Source organism: Myotis daubentonii, chromosome 3 (genome assembly GCF_963259705.1).
Source record: "Myotis daubentonii chromosome 3, mMyoDau2.1, whole genome shotgun sequence".
Lineage (NCBI taxonomy): Eukaryota > Metazoa > Chordata > Mammalia > Chiroptera > Vespertilionidae > Myotis > Myotis daubentonii.
Genome location: NC_081842.1, coordinates 129,718,004 through 129,740,773, shown reverse-complemented (window position 1 = coordinate 129,740,773; position 22,770 = coordinate 129,718,004). Strand labels below are relative to the sequence as shown.

Sequence of the window (22,770 nt, the reverse complement as noted above, 5' to 3'; positions counted from 1 at the left end):
CAGTTCGCAGGGTTGGGCTGTGTCTGTAGCATTAACACCTCATGTGCACAGCCCTCAACCATCTTCACAGAGAGCTGCATGTGTGGTCACAGAGCACTGGTCACCGTCAGTGGACGGAATGTGCCAAGGCCTCTGAGCAGTCTCGAGAGATATTTTCTTCCAGTGTTGAAGGTAACTGAAATGTTATTATATAATCATCTTCCCTTTTTAAACAGGTATTTCAAAGGGAGCAAATGTTCATATTGTCCTGGGTTGGTGACACACAGATTTTTATCCTAAAAATAATTTCTTCCCATGTGAACTAGCACGACACCTTCCTTCCCTCACAGGAGTTTGTCAGGGGAGCAGGCACCTGGTGACTAAGACCTGTTTCAAGATGGACTAGCTGACTGAGTGGTAACCTCCACTCCCGAGCAGGAGGCAGGCACTAAAGCTAGCTACAGCCTGCCTTTAGAAATTCGATATGACCACGACACAAGTTCACGGGGCCTTCCTCCTGCTGGGCTCTGACTATCCCCTTCCAAGACACTGTCCTGCCTCTGCTCCTCTGTCCTTTAATGCTGGCCACCTGTTCAAATACCCAAGTTGGGCTGTGCGTGCCAAGGCTGGCTCTGCCCATGCACTGGAGAGTGGCGCTAAATCCAGAGCCTTCGTGGTCTCATTTGTCACGAGCAGGTCGCGTTTCTGTGCAGCGAATGTCTTCTTCCAGCACAACTGGGATACATAAGCCTCTGCTGCTGAAGACTGTCTACCCAACGGCATCCTCGGGTCTGTCTCCTGCACTCAGCAACACAGAAAGCCACGGCCGCTGCAGAGGAGAGCCTGTGGCAAACAACCAGAACAAGTTCCAGCAATTTCCCTCCCTCATCCTCACCCTCGTAGTGCCACAGCAGAAATGAGAACACATCCCTGCTCTTCAGAGAATAAATGGAGGAGTTAGGAAAGTTTGCTCCTGCCAGAGACTTCAGCGTGTTCTTACTGTAACATACACTCCATAGCTTAGGTCTACAGTTTGTAAAACAAGGAGCAAAGTGGGAGTTAATTTCCTATTTTCCCAAGGCAATCACAGTTTGTAAAAACAAATAAATAAAAAACACCCATTTCAGAGATAGGATTTCTTCCGAATGAGGGCTGTTTCAATCCTCTCTTTTCAAGTATCATTACTTGTTCAAAGCTCTGCAGCCCAGCACTTTCTGGAATCTTTTGCAAAGCATAAAGCTCCATGCCCTTTTTCCTACATCCAGCTCTCCCAAGGGCGGGTCCTGGCTCAGTTTCCCAAGTTTGTTTTGGAAGACAAGCACCTCTCAATCCAAATTTTCAACGTGGGAGCAACTGATAAAGCGTTCTGGGAAGTTAAAAGCTGGAGCTGCGGTGATATTTCCGTGATACATATTTTGTACTTGATGGCAACCTGTTATTCTGACCAGGAACTAAGCTGTGGTTAGAAAGGTTTGGGATAAAGAATTTTCAAACCTCAAAAACACAAAAATCCGCAGACAGGGAAGTGGCAACTTGAAATACTATACCAGATATGCTAATAAACTGAGATAGTCTCTTCGCCAACCTTTTTCAAAATGAGCTCGAATTTGCATGAAATCTAGTCTCCCTAGTTACTAAATATACATTTACTTTTAAAATGTCATTTAAATTTATTTACTAGAATTAAATTATAAGTTATGGGCTTTATCAGAGCTTACAATGCAACTGTCAACATGATTAACATAACTTAGTATGCTACCTGATTCTATGAAGTTTATTTCCTTTTACTAACAATTCTGTTGGGATGATTATGTGCTGATGGTCCTCTCATAAAACTAAGATAAAGAAAACTCTACAAAAAGACTGACTCGTGCCCAGGCCGGGTAGTTTAGTCAGAGCACCATCCTGATATGCCAAGGTTGTGGTTTTGATGCCCAGTCAGGGCACATACAAGAATCAACCAATGAATGCATAAATAAGTGGAACAACAAATCAATGTTTCTTTCTTTCTCTTTCTTTCTTTCCTTCTCTCTCTCTCTCTCTCTCTCTCTCTCTCTCTCTCTCTCTCTCTCTGTCTCTTCCTTCCCTCCCTCCCTCCCTCTTTTCTCCCTTCCTTCATCTCTAAAATCAATTTAAGAAAAAAAAAAAAGACTCACCGTATAAATAAAGATAACTAACATATCCTCATGACTAGTGCTTAAAGGAAATAAAGTGAGTTGTTCTATCAAGGGGGTGATTACAAGTACATAAATATCAGTTAAAAATAACCCGAAACTGAAAAGGATGGAGGTCTTGGGGTCCTCATTGTACATGCTGTAAGATGCAGAGCGAGCTTCCTGAGTGTTGCAGCAACACAGGTCTGGGTGGAGCCCAGACCCGTCTCCCACAGCAGCTGCTCACAGTAAACACCAGCAGGCAAGGCCGACCTGGAGGAATGTGCGCACGCGGAGATACGTGTCACATGTGCATGTGACCTTCAGGACGGGGGAGGGGTGAGCAGGAGGCCGGGGCAGGTGAACTACATGCTCCTAAACCAGCCTTATGGAACTAAGCCTCAGAGAAATGCACCTTCAAATCCACACACAGGGAATCCTGTCAAAGCAGGGGCCCTGCACAATCCTCGGCACTCAGAGCAAGGGAAGCGCAGCTGGAGGGTCCCTGGCCCCGCAGGCAGCTCTGGCTTTCCTCAGTCCTGCTGGTCCTCAGACTTCGGGCAGCAGAAGCAACAGAAGGAAAATGAGAGCAAGAACTCTGGTCTTCAGCACAAAACTCATAGTCCACTGACTTCCTTCCATGCTTTCAAAATCAAGCCAGGATGCAGGCTAATCAGTTTGGGTTTTCATGACTCTGTTTCATTCCTGCACACACGTCCCGGGACAGCTCTGGCCCCTGATTAATGTAACACAGGTATGTGCTTAGGAGAGATCTCAGCTCACCATTCGAGTTTCGGATTCTGGAACAGATCCACCGGGACAAATAAATCTAACTCTACTCTCTGTGGCACATTTTTGTAACTGTTTTCACATTTTCATAATTTTTTTCCAAAAGTACAGTTTCACCAACAAATGAAGATGGTAATGATTATGACTGATTATCAAAAACCAAATATTCTTTTAACCCATTATTTGCAATTTTCTGCAGAGAACATAAATGTCATGTGATGACTCAAATATGCTAAATAAGTGCTGTTTTTGAAATTACAGATTTCATATAGCAAGAAGTAAAACAACGACAAAACCACCTCTGTTTATTCTCTGGCATTCCATGAATGCTTACTTGGTGTATTTTCCCTCAGTGGCACAAACAACATCAGCGGCCATTTATTTATAAGTATTATTTAACAAATGTTATCCTAAGTCAGCCGTGGGCAAACTACTGCCCGCGGGCCGGATCCGGCCGTTTGAAATGAATAAAACTAAAAAAAAAAAAAAAAAAAAAGACCGTACCCTTTCATGTAATGATGTTTACTTTGAATTTATATTAGTTCACACAAACACTCCATCCATGCTTTTGTTCCGGCCCTCCGGTCCAGTTTAAGAACCCATTGTGGCCCTCGAGTCAAAAAGTTTGCCCACCCCTGTCCTAAGTGCTCTGCATGGATTAGTTCATGAATCCCCACAATGTCCCCAGGTGAGGACAGATATCACTGCCTTCTACAAATGAAGTTAACTGAGACACAGAGAGGGTCCAATAACTTGTCCAGGGTCACACGGCTAAGGGTGGCACACCGCCCACAGATTATCACAAGGGAGCCTTGCATGCTAACAATACAAACTCAGAAACACCCCCCGCCCCATCAGAGACATTTCCATAGTATACTGTAGGCCTTCAGAATGCTTTCACAAACATTACGACATTTTTTAGCACAAGTTCTAAATGAGGTTTTACTATGGCATTTTGTTAAAGTACGGAAAAATTAAGCAATTGCTACAAAGTTCTGCAGAATTAGGACTAGCACTTGGTCCCCAACAATTAGTCCTCTCCTCCAAACCAAGATGATGCACAGTAAGTAAAATCAGCACAAAACCCCAAATTACACAAACAAACATCCCTAGGCCTTCTTTAAAAAAATATTTATAAACAGTAATTTACCAACAACTCCAATATATGCTGTTCATAAATGAGAGATGTATATTAAGATAATATTAAGGGCTGTGCTATAAAACATTCAAAATCATTTTTAAGTCTATCCATGTATAGCCAAACAACACAGCACACAAAAATTTATGGGATGCAACGAAAGCAATGTTTAAAGGGAAACTTATAGCTGTAAATGCCTATGTTAAAAAAAAGTTCTCAAATAAAAAACCTTATCTTCTCTACCTTAAAGCACTGGGAAAAGAACAAAGTAAGCCTAAAACAAGCAGAGTGAGGGAAATAATGTTTATAGCAAAAAATTAATAAAATAGAACACAGAAAAGTAAGAGGAAAATCAACGAAACCAAGTTATTTCTTTTTTTTTTTAAATATATTTTATTGATTTTTTACAGAGAGGAAGGGAGAGAGATAGAGAGTTAGAAACATTGATGAGAGAGAAACAACCATCAGCTGCCTCCTGCACATCTCCTACTGGGGATGTGCCCGCAACCCAGGTACATGCCCTTGACCGGAATCGAACCCGGGACCCTTCAGTCCGCAGGCCGACGCTCTATCCACTGAGCCAAACCGGTTCTGGCCAAGTTATTTCTTTGAAAAGACCAATAATGTTGACAAGTGTTTAGCTAGACTAAGGAAAAAAAAATAGAAAAGACTCAAATTATCCTATATAATAAAAGCCTAATATGCTAAGTGTCTGGTTGTCTGGTGACTGGTCGGCTGTTCAACCAACCAAAGCGTAATATGCTAATGATACACTAAGGCCGCTCAACCACTCACTATGATGTGCACTGACCACCAGGGGGAAGACAGTCGACTGGTTGACCAGTTGCTATTACGAGCACTGACCACCAGGGGGCAGAGAGTTGACCAGTTGCTATGATGTGCACTGACCACCGGGGGGCAGATGCTCTGACTGGTAGGTTAGCTTGCTGCTGGGGTCCAGCTGATTGGGACTGAGCGAGATGGGCCGGACATGCCCTGGAGCCCTCCCACACCCCTCCCTGGCCGGTCCTGATCAGGACTGGGCAAGATGGGGTCAGACACGCTCTGGAGTCCTCCTGCAGTCCCTCAGTGGTCTAATCATGCACTGGTGGGGTCCCTCGGCCTGGCCTGGGCCCTCTCACATTCTGGGACCCATTGGGGGATGTCTGAGAGCCGGTTTCAGCCTGATCCCGCAGGCCATTCCCTTCGGGAGGGTGCCAGATTCAGGGTGTTCACCTCTCCTGATTGGGGCTGATTGGGCGTGAGCCCACAGCAGGCACAGTGGGGATGGGATGAGCGGGAGCAGCAGGTAGAAGCTGCAGGTGGTGTTGTACTGCGGGTTTTGGCCTGATCCCTGCAGGCCACCCAGAGGGGCCCCACCCATGCACGAATTTGTGCACCGGGTCTCTAGTTACAATCATAAATGAAAGAAGATACACCATCACTCACTTCACAGAATAAAAAGCATTATGGGGGGGATACTATGAACAACTGTATGCCAACCAATTAGACAACTTATAGAAAACACATAAACTACTAAAACTGACTCAAGAAAAAAATAGAAATGTGAACATACCTATAACAAGAGACTGAATTAGTAATTTAAAAACCTCTCAGAAAGAAAAGCCCACGTGACTTCACTGGCGAATTCCACCAACTATTTCAAGACTTAATACAACTCTTCACAAAGTCTTTAAAAAAAAAAAAAGGAGGAAATATATCCTGACTCACTCTATGAAGCTTGTATTAATTACCCTGATACAAAAACCAGATAAGGGTATCATAAGAAAAGAACACTACAGGCCAATTTTTCTCATGAATACTGGCAAAAAAATACTAGCAAATCAAATCCATCAATATATGAAAATAATTATACATTGTGACCAAGTGGGATTTATCCCAGGAATAAAGTTAGTTCAACATCCAAAACTTGACTATCTCAGTAAAATGCAGAAAAAGCATTTGACAAAATCCAACAACCTTTCATGATAAAAACACTCTGCAAACCATGAAAAGAAAGGAACCTCAAACTGATTAAAGGGCATTTATGAAAAACCCACAACTACCATCATATTTAATGGGAAAAGATTGAATACTTTCTTCCTAAGATCAGAAATAAGACAATGATGTCCATTCTCTCCACCTATATTTAACATTGTGCTGGAGGATCTAATGAGGGCTAGCAGGCAAGAAAAATAAATGAAAAGGCATCCAGATTAGTTTCAAAGGAAGAAGTACAACTATCTCTATTTCCAGATGACATGATCTTGTATACAGAAAAGCCTAAGGAATTCACTAAGTAACTGTTAGAATGAATCAGCAAAATTGTAGGAAATGAGATCAATATAAAGTCTGAACTGTACTTTTATACACTAGCAACGCACAATCAAACAATGAAATTAGCCCAGCCAGTGGGGCTCAATGGTTGACCGTCGACCCATGAACCAAGAGGTCACCGGTTCAATTTCCAGTCAGGGCACAGGTCTGGAATTGCTCAATCCCCAGTGGGTGCAAGCAGGAAGCAGCCAATTGATGTTTCTCTCGCATCGATGTTTCTATCTCTCTATCCCTTTCCCTTCCTCTCTCTCTAGTTGAAAGAAATCCAGTAATATCTACATAAATGGAAAATATTCCATGATTAAAAATTTAATATTATGATGGCAATGCGCCCAAATTGATCCACACATTTTGCAATCCCTGTAATTATTTCAGTTGCCTTTTTTGGAAAAAACAAACAAAAACGAACACCTGACAAGCTAATCCTAAAATTCATATAGAAATGCAAGCAACTCAGAATAGCCAAAACAATCTTGAAAAAGATCTAAGTTAGAGGATCCATACCACTCGATTTCAAAACTTACCAAAAAGCAACAGTAATTAATATCATGTTAGCCTCAGGGAAGACATAGAGATCAAGGGAACAGAACTGCGAGTACAGATCTAAATCCTTGTATTTATGGTCAACGAGACAATTCAACGGGGAAAGAAAAGTCTTTCTAACAAATAGTGCAAAAGACTGAACTTGGACCCCTTCCTTACACACTATGCAAATATTAACCCCAAATAGATCATAGATGTAAGTGTAAGAATTAAAATTATATAACTCACACCTATTCCATTTCACACCTATTAGGATAGCTATAATGAAAAAGACAGAGACAAATAGTAACAACTGTTAACAAAGACACAGAAAAATTGGAACCCTCATCCACTGCTGGTGGGAATATAAAATGATGGTACAGCTGCTTTAGGAAACAGTGGGATAGTTCCTCAAAATGTTAAACATGGAGTTACCACATGTCTCAGTAATCCCACTCCTAAGTAGCTACCCAGGAGAAATAAACACATGCTTCCACACGAAAAACTGTTCAATGTTCATAGCAGCATTATTCATAATAGCCAAAAAGTGGAAATGACTCAAATGCCCACCAACTGAAGAGATAAGTAAAATGTGGTACCCACACAATGGACTACCATCTGACAACAAAAAAGAATTAAGTACTGACACATGCTACATACAACATACAGCAATCTTGAAAACATTATGCTAAGTGAAAGCAGCCAGTCACAGAAGACCATCATTATATAATTCCATTTATATGAACTGTCCAGAATATGAAAATCCAAAGACAGAAAGCAGATTAGTGTTTTCCCAGGGTGGAGGGTGGGAAGTAATGAGAAATGATTGCTTATAGGTATGGGTTTCTTTTGGGGGTGATAAAAATATAAAATTGATTAGAGTGATGGCTGCATTAATTCTGTGAATATACTAAACCCATTGAATTGCATACTTTAGGTGGGTAAAATGTAATGAATAGTATATAAATTATATATCATAAAGATGTAAACAAATAAATAGAAATTTAGTCCAGTGCCAAATGCATAGTGCACTGTAACTTTAGTTATAATTAGAAATTTTTAAAATCAGGTGCGATTGGGCCTAAGACCAGAGATGGCTCATGGAGTATCATAAGCAGTAAGTACTTAGGGCTAAAGCAGCCAGGAGGAGGGAATGCACCCCATTGCCCACTGCCAAATGAGAGCTGGGGAGTCCCCCTGAGCAGAAGATTCAGTAGGACAAAGCAGGGGAACTGCCCCAGAAAGGGACAGGCAACAACACTCTAAGCCCAGATTTTAAGATGGCGAATGTATGAGGGAGTCCTTTTTGGGAGGTATGAGGTAGATAGGAGCTGCAGGAAAAACAAAATAAAATGGCAAAGAGAAGGCAAAGTCACCAACAGGCTGATATGGCAACAAAAAAAGCTAAAAGCTAAAAGGTAATATGTATTTTAAAATAGCAACAGTATTCACTTCCTTCTTTATACCTAAAACTCGAGAAGAGGAGGAGCAAAGAGAGAAAACTGAACTTTTTATGGGGAAAAAAAAGTAAAGCACTTTGTAAATATTCTTTAAAATATTGATACCTTTCAAAGAGTCATACTATATTCTAACTTCTAGTGCAGACTGAGAAATTCCCAGGCTTTAAATTATTGCAGTTTTACTTAGAAATGCAAGTAATAGACATGTGCTGAACTCCTTATTTCCTAATCCTCATCTTAGTACAATGACATGGATGATACTAAAAATCTTGTGTTGAAGAGGAGGTAACTGAGGTACATAGGTTAAGTAACTTGTTCAAGAATGGGAAATTTACAAGTGGCAGAGCTGAAATTTGAAACCAGGTGCCTAATTTCAGAATCCAGAAATTTACCATTATGTTTGTATGTTCCAAGTATACCATCAGTAGTTCATGAAATGATTTTAGGTGGAATAAATGGACCATATCGTATTAGTATTTACAGTAAATAAAACATCAATTTTACAACGTATTTCTTTTGAAATAAATATGAAAAACAAGATGTTGGTCAACTTTTAAAAAGAAAGCAGTATGCCCTGGCCGGTTTGGCTCAATGTATAGAGGGTCGACCATCAGGCTGAAGGGTCCTGAGTTCGATTCCAGTGAAGGGCACGTACCTCAGCTGCAGGCTCCATCTGTGGTCCTGGTTGGGGCACATGTGGGAGGCAACCAATCGATGTGTCTCTCTCACATCGATGATGTTTCTCTCTACCCCTCTCCCTTCCACTCTCTAAAAATCAATGGAAAAAATATCCTCAGGTGAGGTTTAACCCCCACCCCACACCCCAAAAAGAAAGCCTAGAAGAGAATACAGAAAAATAAAAATAGCCTGATTTTCTGAGAAGGTAAAATTTTGAGTCCCTTTAAAAAATCTTCCTAGAATTCTAATGTTCCTAAAATGTTTGTGCTAAAACAAAAACATTTAAAAAGTCTGTTCTGCTCTAGCTGGTGCTGCTCACTGGTTAGAGCACTGGCCCATGTGCCCCAGGTTCAATCTCTGGCCCCAGTCTGGGTGCTTTCAGGAGGCAACCCATCACATGACTCTCTTACATCAACGTTTCTCTCTCTCTCCCCTCTCTTTCACTCTCTAAAACTCAATGGAAAAAATAACCTTGGGTGAGGATTAACAATAACAAAAAGTCTATTCTAACCCCTCAAAACATATGTAATCACTCTATAAAGTATACTTCCCATGGACTCATACCACAGAATTTTAATATGCCCATCACTGAGCTCCCTCCCACTTCTGAGTGAGCCTCTCTCCCCATCAGAAGCAAATTCCTGACATTTATTAGATTGTCTATTTCTTCTTTTATCCTCTCTTACCCTAAAGCTCCAGGACCAGGCAACTTAACTATTTATTCAAAGGTCCCAGAGATTTTTCGTAAGAAAAACACCTGCAGGGAACCTAGGATGCATATGCAACTAGTTTTTACAAGGCAAAGGTTACTGTGCTATTCCTTGAGGGTTCCTCTGTATCTGATAAGCTGCCCACCTCTGGCACCTGAACAAAGAAATAGCAACTGGCAAAGGGGAAGGACTTGGTGTTTCACCCTAATCCCCAAAGGGCCAAAGACCTAGCCCAGGTACTTCTGTTTCCCACGATGAGACACCTTTAATGCTCCGGAGATAGTATGCACACGCAAAAACCATCTCTGGCTTTTCCATACAGTGAACAGGATTCAGAACTCTTAATGTTTCCAGGCAAGTCCTCTCTCTGATCATGGCTGAGAGGCCACCAGGCCACAGCGGCCCTCACCCACCTGTGCATGTTCCCATTGGTGGTAAAAGACTGGCCACAAACAGTGCACTTGTAAGGCCTCTCGCCAGAGTGCACCAGCATGTGGCGGTCAAGGGAGCTGGCCGAGCTCAGAGACTTCCCGCAGATGCTGCATGAATGGTCTGCCCCTCCGGTGTCCGTGTTGTGCTGCAGAAAGCAATCACCACAGTGGTCACTTAAGATGAGCCAAGACTCAGTAACACAAATTCAAAGCTTTATAATAAAACCAGTAAAGCTTCTCAGCTTTTTTTTTTTCTGTTTCATTTTAAATATCTTCCTGAATGTCAAGACTGATCAGCAACACAGGCAAATAAAGATTCTGTATGATCTTCTTCTACTTCCATGTTTCGGTTTTGAAAAATACTTCTGCAAGACTCAGAGTTGGAATCTTTGAAGGTCTTTCTTGGAGACACATATGGATGAACTGACCACTCTATTAACACGAACAGGAAGACTGTCAGCTCTACAGCAAACAGGTCAACTGTGGTCCTCACATTGTCAGTGTCCATTCTTCAAGTCTGATGACTCAGTCTTGCTGCCAGGGAAGAACTGAAATCTGCACTGTTGAGAGAGGTCTGGCCTCTGAAACATGTTAAGAAGGAACATTTCCATCCAAACCCAAATTAGTAAATGATGTTATTTTTTAGCACCACGCTCTAACTTGAATAATGACACTAGAGTCATCAGTACTTTGTCATGAATCAGTTATAACAGGCGAGGGAGAAGGAAAACTCTCATAATAAAGAGGAAAAACCAAATGAGATCCCAAATCAAATTAATGCCCTGCTGCACGACATGAGGCTGGAACAACATAAAGAGCAGGGTGTACACCTACAATTTCCTGTTCTGTAAGGGGTTTGGTTCATACTGACGAGTCACATACCATGCAGTCTTCTGCTACATGTGGTCAGTGAACTCAGTATTTGCTAAATTCTGAAAAGGAATTCTGTGTTGATCTGGGACTTTGACACAATCACACACACAAAAATTATTTCATAACTACCTCGCAAAATAATTGAAATATTAAGCTGAAATTAAACAGCCACAATTCATATACTGATACCAAATCACTTGGTCCTCTCTTAATGAAGAATGATTTAAAACAAAAATATAAAAGCAGTAGCAAACCTGACGAATGTGCATAGTTAACTGGTGCTGTGTAGTGCAAATCTTTTCACACAGGGGGCAGTTGTAGGAAGACTTCTCTTCTTTCATTTCCTGAAAAGACATAATAAAAGGGAGAATCAATTGCACCTGGTGCCTCTTCTGTCTGCCATGAGCACCTGTGACTCATGGGCCGTAGCAATGAGACGGCTAAGAGGATGGGCTCTGGAGCCTGTCTGGTATGCGCTTGGACAAGTCACCGTCCTGTTGGCCCTCAGTTTCCTCATTTGTAAAATGGGAAAGTAACAGCATCTACCACATCACATTGTGATGAGGATTAATTCAGCTGACACACATAAAGTACTGGACTAGTGCCTGGCACAGGGTAAGTGCTCAATAAATATTAGTATTCTTATTAGACATATACCCTTTAATTAATCATCAGTAATGGCGAAAAATTAAGCACTAAGTCAAGGCAGAGCTAGGAAAGGAATGTATTTCTCCCCAAATTCGACCCAGGCTCCAGCTACTCTTTTCAACCTGTCCTCGGGCCTCCCAAGGACACATGAGAGGTAATGAAGCTCTCATGACACCTCCTAATTGTGGAAGGCCTCCCGGCCCAGATGTGTGCCTAACAGGCACCAAGTTGGCCCTTTTACTCCCTGCTAGCACCTGCTTGACACCGCTCATAAATAGTAAATAAGAATAAGAATGCTGTGATAGCAACTAAAAACCCAAAATGAAGACTCCCACAGAGGCGACAAAAGAACAAGCTCACTGCTTGGGGAAGTGGCCCATTTTATGTTCTCTCAAAACACACAGGACAGGACAAGCTTCCTTGAAGCAATATATTTTACCTTTTTAAGGAAAATGACAAGCTCCTTTACTACCTACACAACTCCTTTCAAAATAATCCCTGGAGCTTTGTCATGGACATGCCTGTCACAACCTTCTCAACACACAATCCCTGAGCACCTCAGGTCTGTCCTCATCCCCAAAACTAACGGGATCAAGGCCTGGATGCCACTCTCAAGAATGTGGGATTGAGATGCTTAGAGACTAAGATCCATGGGTTTCCAAAGATCAGCAGAGTCGCCTGGGAGCTTCCTGAGATTTCTAGATCAGACTCACAACAGACTGAGTCAGAATCACTGGGGTGAGGGGAGCTGAGTCCCAGGAATTTGTTTCACAGGTTCCCAGGAGATGTCGGTATGTGCCCAGGTGTGGGGTTGACTAGGTTACTAAGTTAGGTGATCAGCAGCACTTGAATTACAGTGCATGTAGGGTTGGGGCCAGACCCAGCAGCATGGCGGGCCCCAGCCACAACGTGCAGCTGGATGTGCTAATGGAGTGGGAGACCAAGCAGCCTGTGAAATGAAAGAGGGGAGGGCTGGACCTGCGGGCATTTTCAACAGACCTCTTTTTCCTTGTGCTCATTTGAATGAGTTTCTGTTCCTCACAAATAACACCAATTATTGAACACTTACTATGTGCTAAACTCTGTACATATAAAAATATCAATTTTTTTTACAACCACTAAAAAAAATAGCCACTATTATGGACCCCATTTTCTGGATGAGGAAACTGGGATACAGAGAGGCAAGTAACCTGCCCCAAATCAGGGAACTATTACATAGATCCAGAATTAAAACTCAGGCCAGCTGCTCAACAGCCCATGCCCTAAACCACTGTTATAGAAGGCTGACGAAAAAAAAAAAAAAAAAGATGAGCTCCAAGGCACAGAAAAGAAACGCCGTTGAGGCTGGCTTATGAGAGATGGTGAAAATACAAGTCACCCTGAAGACTATAAAAACAAATGCACCATAAGCCAGACGAGGTGAAGTGCATGCATGATGTCTACTGTACAGCTGCCTATAGTGGTTCTCTGTCTCTCTCTCTTCAAAGACTAGCAGGCCTCGTTTTAAGCACAGTAGTCCCCCCTTATCGGCAGTTTCATATTTCATGGTTTTAGGTACCCGTGGGTCAACTACGGTCCAAAAATATTAAACGTAAAATTTCTAAAATAAACTATCCATATGTTTAAATTTCCTGCCGTTCTGAGTAGTATGATGAACTCTCATGCCATCCTGCCCTCTGCTGGGACGTGAATCATTCCTGCGTCCAGCATCCCAGGCTGCATACACTGTCACTCAGTGGCTATCTTGGGTATCCGATTGACTGTTGAGGTATTTCAGCGCTTGTGTTCAAGTCGCCCTTATTTTACTTAGTGATGGGCCCACGGTGCAAGAGTGGTGATGCTGGCAATCGAATGTGCCAAAGAGAAGCCAAAAGATGCTTCCTTACATGAAAAGGCTTGTATGTATGGGGAAAGTCATAGTAGATAAGGGGTTTGGTACCATCTACAGTTTCAGGCATCCACTGGGCATCTTGGAAAGCAGCCCCTGTGGGTAAGTCACCTTTTTCTAGTCTGTGGCACTGGGTCTGAGACCTAGGTATGTCATACATCTTTCACTCTCAAATTTAAAAAAAAAAGTTACAGCTATCAATTCTAAGGAAGTTGATTAACCCAGAGATAGTAAAAAGCCTGCAAGTGTCACTGAGTCCAGCGATTTGCACTCCTCATAGGGGTATAATGTGTGTCTGGGGTATCCTACGTTCTCAGCCCAGGGCTACTACACTTAGAATGGAGCTGGCCAAGAACCACCAAATGGAAAAACAAAAAACAAATGTAGCAATGACAAAATACGAGCACTCACAATCATAATTAAAAATGCCTCACAGCCAGGCCAAAATTCAGTCTTGGGTCTTTTTGATGAATTATTAGATTAGCAATACAATATATTAAAATTTTTTTAGCGAAAGATTCATCAGTAGGATATAAATACGTGTTAAAAAGCCAAGTCTCCAAGAGACCAGCTCCTTGAGGAGGCAAATAAATAAAAAAAAGAAATCACCTTTCATTCACCTTGAGGGAGAAGCAGACAGAGCAGCTCATGGGGCTACCTGGCACTGCTTCTGGGGCTTATCATGAACTTGGGCCCAAACGTGCTCTGAGCCTGGCAGTGGCATGCCGCAGCCTGTGACTCCAGCCCACAAAATCCACGGTGCTCTGGGGGTAGGAAGGCTATGAACGCGGATTTAGTTTTCAATATAAAAGGCAGCATCATGATGCTGGGAGAAGCCCTACTGGAGAATTCTGAACCCAGTTATTGGGGCCACGCTAGTGGAAAGAGCACACTTCCTGAGCTGACAGATAAAATTAGCAGCTAATGTGATAACTAACCGTTCCATAGCGAAATGCTCTGGCACCCATGCCGGTGTCCGGCTGGGGCTAATCTGCCCTAGAACTTGGTGCTATCGTTCATGGGACTCCTCCCAGGGCTCCGTGGCAGCCTTCCCCGCTCACTCCCAGGTGAGGATGAAGCGCTCTCTCCCCACTGCATTCTGTTTGTTTTTCTCCTGTGCACTGTCTTTCCCTTTTTACCTCTGGCCCAGACCTCCCCTTCAAAAGCTGAGCCAGTGCCCCAAAGAAACCAAGGAACCCTGGAGGCACAGGGGTAGATGACAAATAGCCGAGGCACACACCTGTCCCATGTCCTGCACCACACTTACACAGTCACTCCCAGTTACCGCCCAGGGACTGAAGAGCCGTGTGCCCCCTCCTATGGCTCTACTTGTCGTCTCTGAACCACTGGGAAAGGACTGGAGCCCGCACTTGTGCCGACTCTGCCTGAGCAGGGCAGTGCCGGGCTATTTAAAGAGGAGGTGATCCCTACCTACCACTTACTCCTGGTAGAACAGCAAAGGAAGAGAAGACAATGACCTTTCTATCTCATTCATCCCAAAATGCCTGACACCGTGGTGCAGTACCTGGCTGGAATTAGGAGCTGGCATATACCATGAAACGAGTGAATGGATGGAGAGACGAACGAACAGATGGATGGACAGACAGTCATGTGAGAGTGGAAATAAACCTTTTCTTCCCAGAGCTAGCACTCCTTCTTGACTCAGGCCACAGTCATGCAGGCTGAGTATTTTCTCAAGGACCCATAGGAAGAGAGGCACGCAGAGACAAGGAAAAAAAAGAGAGAAAAAGGTATCAATGCTCCAACTCTAAAACACTGTTTAATTCTGCCAAGTGTTCAGCCTTGAGAAAGGTGTGGAGAAACAGACACTCTCCCATGCTACTGGAGGGATTTTAGGCTGGTACAACTTTTTCTGGAGGGCAAATTATATAGAAAGCCTTAATTAATGTTTTACTTCTAAGAATTGATAGAAAACCATCATAGGTGTACTCAGACAATTCTGTATAATAACAGTCACTGTAGGACTGTTAATAAAAAAAATTTTAATTTAAAAAATCCCAGCAAGTTTACTTTCATCTCCATTTCTGGTATCTAGACAAATTTAAGACTGCCTGCTCCCTGAGGGTTTGGTATAACCCCATTAAATCCGATAAACCAAAAACTAAATGTGGAGGAATTTGTTCATATCATATGGATTCAGAGAAGAAATGAGAATTGTGTACTCTCTACCTCACTCCTTGAGCTTCGTTGAACATGCTGCTTAACAGGATAGCAACCACTTTGCAATTGCCCCCTTTGTATGTCAATTAAAAGATCCATCTCATTTCCCAACGGAGGGGACTGGACTTTGACTACGTCATTAATCCTCTGTATCCCTGCCCACTCATTTACTCTTTCCTTCTTCTCCTGATCTAATGCCCACTACAAGTTCAAAAGGACTAAATTGCCTCTTATGTGGAATTCTCTGGAGCCAAATTCTGTGCTTTGTCGAGGATGGGAAGCTGGATAGTAGCCCCAGGACAACCTTATTTGTTCCGTAATCTGAAGACACTTAAAAAGTAATCAAGGAGGTGGCTTTAGCAACCAGCTGGGTAAGGAAAGGATCAACATCACAACAGAGAACGAAGTTAAGTTCTTTACCTTGGCCATCAAATGAAGAAAGCTGGCAATCAATAAAATTACAGGGCAGAGAATCAGGGCATCTTTACCAATACTGACACCACAGCATAGGAAACTTTCTCCATGAAAGGAAATGGAAATAAGCTATGAAAAGTTCGCCCTTGAAAAATGATGACCACCTCTGGGTATGTCTGCTTACATCTCAATACACCCACAGGTTTATCCGAGCAAGCTGAGGCTCAAGGGAACATCCTTCTCCCAACGTCTCAGAGACCAAAGTCACCAGACGTCACCACCTTGCCCACAGAAGCTTACCTGGTTCCTTCGGCCAATCCGGTTTGGTCCTGGAGGCTTCGTGGGGGACTTGATGCTCTGGGGGCTCCCGCCATTCTCGGCAACCTTCCCTACACTCATTACCGCTGACATCATGGTGTTGATGGAAGACAAGTCTGAACCTTCTAAGCCAATGGGCGAACTTGACGTCATTGGGACAAGGGTTTAAGCTTCTAAGAAGCCTCTGCCATAAAACTGAAAATCGGAAATTGCTGATATGATCATTGGGAAACTGAGGCTTCTGTCAGAGCCAGGTGGTACTGGCCATGGCTACCACAACTGTAGGTCAGGCCAAAATACCTAAGACCCTCTGCCTTCAATTTAAGCTGACACTCACACCCATAACGACTTAAACTTTCACCTAAATGAAGTGTTGTCATATCAAAGAATAACCTTACTTCCTTTCTAAGTGTATGCCACTAACACAACTCCCAAAGTCACCTGAGGCAGGTCTCTTTGCCGACACTAATCTTTCATTAGGCAGAGTGGCAAAGGCTGACCAACAATCAGGAAGCCCAGGGAGCTGCCATTTGACCAGCACCTTCCCAATAACCTAACTAACTTATTACTACAGGGATGTTGTAGACCTGACAACTGAGAACCATCAGGTTTCACTTAACTCTGCTGCCACAAGCCAGTGATTTCAATGGGCCCCAGTTGTATAAGGCAATTGAGGCGCCAACCCTATCAAATTGTGACCAAATTTCAAATCAACATAAAAAACACTGCTTCTTAAAAAATACAAATAGGAAATATACGGATACCCCAGAAAATGGACAGAAGAAAATCCAGCCCACTGCCAATTACCTCCATTTCTGCCCCAACTGATAAACTATGAGATTTTCCCTTGCTATAGCTATCATCCACGTGGAGTAGGAAATGAGTCTGTGTTTCACGTTTTTTTTCTTCTCCCGGTATCACTCGTTGACACTGGAAGGGAAGCAAAGGCAAAAAGACTCAGTGCATATATTTTCACTTAGTGAAAGATTGAAGCCATTTATTTGCTGTAATCTCAGACCACGAAATTCATGAGAACACGGAGCACAAATAAGAGGCAATTTCTAAGTCTTCTTTTTCTTCCAAAACCATATCGTGGTTGATGTCCCTATAGTGTTGTCACCCTCACTCCCAACAGACAGAACGATTTTGCGGTATTTTACTTTCTGAAGCCCGTGCCTGTGTGTGCGTGTATGTGTAACAAATACCCTTTCATACTCTGCCCCTGGCGTCCTTCCCTAGGTCCGCTGCATTGCTGCAGAGAGACAGGGGCATGGGGACACTCAGACTCCAATTTGACTCACAGTCCAGAAGGTATTATGTCAAACCTAAAGGAAACCAGGTAATGTGAAAAGAATAATCAAAGGGAAAACTGACCCACAGCCACATCAAAACCTACCTCTACAGGCCTTTTCTAGTTACATCCCTTGCAACTGGTAGTCGATGGCTACAGGTATGGCCAGAAGTTAAGTCTATGGGTAAATGATCTCCCTTGTTTTATCTGGGAAGGTATTTCACAGCTGAAGCCTGCAGTGAGCCACACACCCTGTCCCCCATGGTGTGCATCAGTAAATCTCACAAGTCCTCAACTGCCATCAAACATCACGCTCATTATTTCACCGCCAAGTGAATGCTTAAGGAGAACACCAGAAAGAACATGGCTTCCTGTGGTTTCCTCCTCCAACTTTAGGCAATGTGACCGAGGAGAGGACAGTGGCAACACCCAGAGCAATTACAAGTGTGCCCAGCACCAGAGCAGGAGAGGCCTGGGAATATAACTTTATTAAATGATGTTGCCATGAGCTTGGAAGTCCCAAAGCCAAAATCCTACCAGAAAAGTCAGAGAGGATGTCAGGAGCAGTCCTTTTCTTGTCAAGAGACAAAATGTGCCTTCTTATTAACAGACTTTTGAAAATATGAACCTAATGGTTTTCCAAATGGTAGGTGAAAGGACTAACTGCAGAGACATACTCCTTAAGACAACTCATTCAGCCTCATCTCTCACGTATTTCCTCACAGAGGAAAGCAATGATCAAAATTAAAGGGGAAAAAAAAAGCTGTTGTCTTTCCATGAAGTTTCCCCATGCCAGAAAACCATTTAAACTTAATAAAGATTGTGCTTCAAACTTCCTATTTTTAACTGCCTTTAAAGTTTATTTGGCAGATTTCTCTTTAAGAAAGGACATGTGAAGGAAGTACATCCATAAGTGTACACACACCTCAATTCTTTTGCAATGGATTTCTAACGACAGTATCATCAGTCCCCTAGAACTGTAATCAATCAGCATGTAATTATTTGTTTGATTCAAAGAAGTGGACACCTTCCATACCAAAACCATCTTCATTCTTTTATCTTAGTTTATTTTTATGGATTTTTATTTATTTCAGAGAGGAAGAGAGGGAGAGTCGAACTTGAGACCCTATAGTCTGCAGGCCGACGCTCTATCCACTGAACCAAACCTGGTAGGGCTAAAACCAACTTTATATATAAGTATAAATAATATAAATATAAATATAAATAAATTAAATATAAATATATATTTTTTTTTTCATTGATTTCAGAGAGGAAGGGAGAGGGGGAGAGAGATAGAAACATCAATGATGATAGAGAATCATTGATCGGCTGTCTCCTGCATGCCTCCTACTGGGGATCGAGCCCGCAACCCAGGCATGTGCCCTGATGGGGAATTAAATTGTGACCTCCTGGTTCATAGGTCGATGCTCAACCACTGAGCCATGCCAACCAGGCCATCTTCATCTTAAAAATATACTTCTCCCATAGTTTTATTGTACATCAAATTATAAAATAACTGGCTAGAAATCTTTACTATAATTATGCCAGTAAAAAAAATTAACCTTTCTAACAATTTATAGTATGAGTTTAGAAGATGGTCTTGATTTTGTCCTATGACTCAACTTAGAAAAGAAAATGTGGTAAAGTTTACTAAATCTGAAAATAGGTTAGAGTAAACACCTTTAGGACTAAATATAATATTTTAGGTTAAAATAAAAATTTAATTTAATTCTATCATTATGTAGGGAAAGAAAGTGGAGAGGAGGGAAATATTCAATATAAAATTAACAAAAATACATTCGCTAAGCATAGCCAAATTGCCAGTAAGAATTTTTCTCACAGTCACTATAACATCAAAGACACATTCTTGCAAACTTCCTAAGTGTCTTAAATATAGAATACCTAGCAAGAGTCAAGAGAGCTAACCAGCATAGGGAGAAAAGTCAAGCAAACTTATTGTTTCCCATTTTGTCCTGACAAGGACACTTGCTAAATTGGTTTCTTCTGTTAGGATGAAGTGTGATGTAACCCACTGATGACACCAAGATCACCTACATTTACTTCCTTTTCCTGGTTTAAAGGTAAGTAAATAGCATTTTTTTTTTAAAACAAAGACTGCTTATCTCTTTCCTAAAGATGCAATTAACAAAAGGAAACTCTCAGCTATACCATTTGAAGAGCCAGGGCACTCTGAAGAGCTGTTTCAGAGGTACCCAAACGAGCCCCTGGAGCTACCACAAGGTCTCACTCCAGTTTGCTCTTATACTTGAACTCTCCATTGGGACAATGGTGCGAAAGAGGGAAAGAACCTGGTTCTATGATGGGGAAAATCTACTTTAACAATGAGCTCACCCCTGTGCTAATTTAAACAGAGGCCAATATAGTCAATTCTACCTACCCCAGCCTGACCCTAGACCAGGGGTGAGCAACCCCTGGCACGCGTGCCAAACATGGCACGCCAGTAACTTTTGCTGGCACGTGAAACCCTGTCTTATAATCTTCCATTTACAATTTTTTTCTTAATATTGACTTTTTTATTTTTCAGATAAATTCAGTGTAGGTGCATCTTAGATAAATAATAATCCTATCTAATAAAAGAGAAACATGGTAATTAGCGTACATCCGCTACCCTTCCCATTGGCTAATCAGCGAGATATGCAAATTAACTGCCAGCCAAGATGGCGGCCAGCAGCCAGGCAGCTTGAAGCTAACATGAGGCTTGCTTGCTTCAGTGACGGAGGAAACCAACGTTCCCCGCCTGCCTTGCCGGCCTCTGAGCTTGCAGTTTGAAACATTGTTACAAATATAGAAGCTAAAAAAAACCCTAGAAACCTGCTTTCAGCCCACTGGGATCTCAGAGCTGGAGTTGATACAGTGTTTCGATTATAGAACCCAAACAAACCAGATACCTGCTTTCAGCAGCAGAGGCCTCAGAGCTGCAGCCAGAGCTAAAGCTGGCCCAGAATAAAAAAGAAAAAGAAAAAAAGGAGCAGTTGGGAGCTTCTGTCACCCGCCAGCCTGAAAACAGCCCTCAGCCCCTCACCGAGACTGGCAAGGCATCCCAGTGGGGACCCCACCCTGAAGGGTGTGTGACCAGCTGCAAACAGCCATCATCCCCTCAACCAGGCTGGCCAGGCACCCCAGTGGGGACCCCCACCCTGATCCAGGACACCCTTCAGGGCAAACCAGCCAGCCCCCACCCATGCACCAGGCCTCTATCCTATATAGTAAAAGGGTAATATGCCTGCCAGCACCGGGATCAGCAGAGCCACGAGGCCTCCCAGAACCGGGATCAGTGTGACAGGGGGCAGAGCCCAAACCCCCTGATCGCCCTGCGGCTCTGTGTGTGACAGGGGGCGGGGCCACAACCTCCCTATCCGCCCTGCTCTGTTCCTGACAGGGGAAGGCGCCCCAACCCCCTGATCAGCCCTGCTCTGTGCCTGATAGGGGGGAGCTCCCCGAACCCCTGATCGCCCTGCGGCTCTGTGTGTGACAGGCTGTGGTGCCCCAACTGTCCCCCGCCCCCCCCCGGGCCCTGCTCTGTGTGTGATGGGGTAGAGCCATAACCTCCCCATTGGCCCTGCCCTGAGTGTGAGAGTGGTGGCGCCCCAACCCCCTGATCGGCCCTGCTCTGTGGGTGATAGAGGGCGGCGCCCCAAACCCCTGATCCGCCCTGCTCTGTGCGTGACAGCGGAGAGCTCCCCAACCCCCTGATGGGCCCTGCTCTGTGTGTGACAGGGTATGGAGCCCCAACCTCCCTGATGGGCCCTGCTCTGTGCGTGACAGGGGGAAGAGCCCCAGCCCCCTGATTGGCCCTGCTCTGTGCGTGACAGGGGGTGGCGCCGCAACCTCCCCATCGACCCTGCCTTGAGTGTGACAGGGGGCAGTGCCCCAACCCCCCAATCGGCCCTACCCTGAGCGTGACTGAGGGTGGCATCACAACCTCCCGATCTGCCCTGCTCTGTGCATGACAGGGGGCGGCGCCCCAACTCCCCAATCGGCCCTGCTCTGAGCCCGACCAGGGGCTGCACCTAGGGATTGGGCCTGCCCTCTGCCACCCGGGAGTAGGCCTAAGCCAGCAGGTCGTTATCTCCCGAGGGGTCCCAGACTGCAAGAGGGCACAGGCCGGGCTAAGTGACCCCCCAAATGCACAAATTTTTGTGCACCGGGCCTCTAGTTTTACATAACAAGTTATCTTAAAAACCATAGACACGGATTGATGAGAGAGGGGAAGAGCAATTTCTATGCCTCTGCATTAACTCTCCCTGCCTCCCTAGATCCAACCAGTGTTTTGGTTTCATCCACATACCCTTGTGAATCTTTGTTCTCAGTGATGAATTTTGTTAAGTCTCATAATAGGAGTAGCCTGACAGATGAAAGTAGTAGCTCGTGCATATCTCTGAAGGTCACAAAATATAAATCTGATGTAAAATCTCTGTCATCAGTGATGCAGCAGCAAAGTCCCACTGATAATATCAAACGGAGTCATAAAGTTTTCTGTCAGACTATCAGTGTACATGTATACACTAAAAAATAAATGTATTTTTTATCATCATATACTGTGTTTTTGTTGCTCAAATGAATTTTATTATTTCTTCAAGGTTCTTCACATACGTACACCTTAAGAGATATCAAGTAGGCGTAACATGTTCTCAAAAAATTAGGGTTGGCAAGCAGAAGAATTTTGAGTCAGAGATTTTGCTGGTTTTGGCACACACTCACAAAAAGGTTGCCCACCCCTGTCCTAGACTATATAAGAGTAATAATTCAAACTAACTAACCTAAACTTACTGATACTTGATCTCTGGGAATGAAACGTAAGTTTAAGAGTTTAGCCCAGCCAGCATGGCTCAGTTGTTGAGCATCAATCTATGAACCAGAAGATCATGGTTCAATTCCTGGTCAGGGCATATGCCCAGGTTGTGGGCTCCATCTCCAGTGTGGGGTGTGCAGGAGGCAG

The 22,770-nt window shown here is 43.4% G+C and overlaps 1 protein-coding gene across 11 annotated transcripts in view; it reads right to left on the bottom strand.

Annotated features, from left to right (window-relative positions):
• The window catches only part of RREB1 (ras responsive element binding protein 1), a 145,653-nt gene that overhangs the window by 58,816 nt on the left and 64,067 nt on the right, over positions 1-22,770 (bottom strand). For all 11 annotated transcript variants that reach the window (XR_009451912.1, XM_059688536.1, XM_059688534.1 and 8 more), the window contains exons 3-6: positions 17,327-17,449; positions 16,502-16,714; positions 11,325-11,414; positions 10,180-10,343 (exon numbers count right to left, since the gene is read on the bottom strand). Coding sequence is in view for 10 of the 11 variants with exons in the window: in XM_059688536.1 (XP_059544519.1) it covers positions 10,180-10,343; positions 11,325-11,414; positions 16,502-16,672 (425 nt within the window). In the remaining variant the exon portion in view is untranslated. The remainder of the gene's footprint in view (positions 1-10,179; positions 10,344-11,324; positions 11,415-16,501; positions 16,715-17,326; positions 17,450-22,770) is intronic.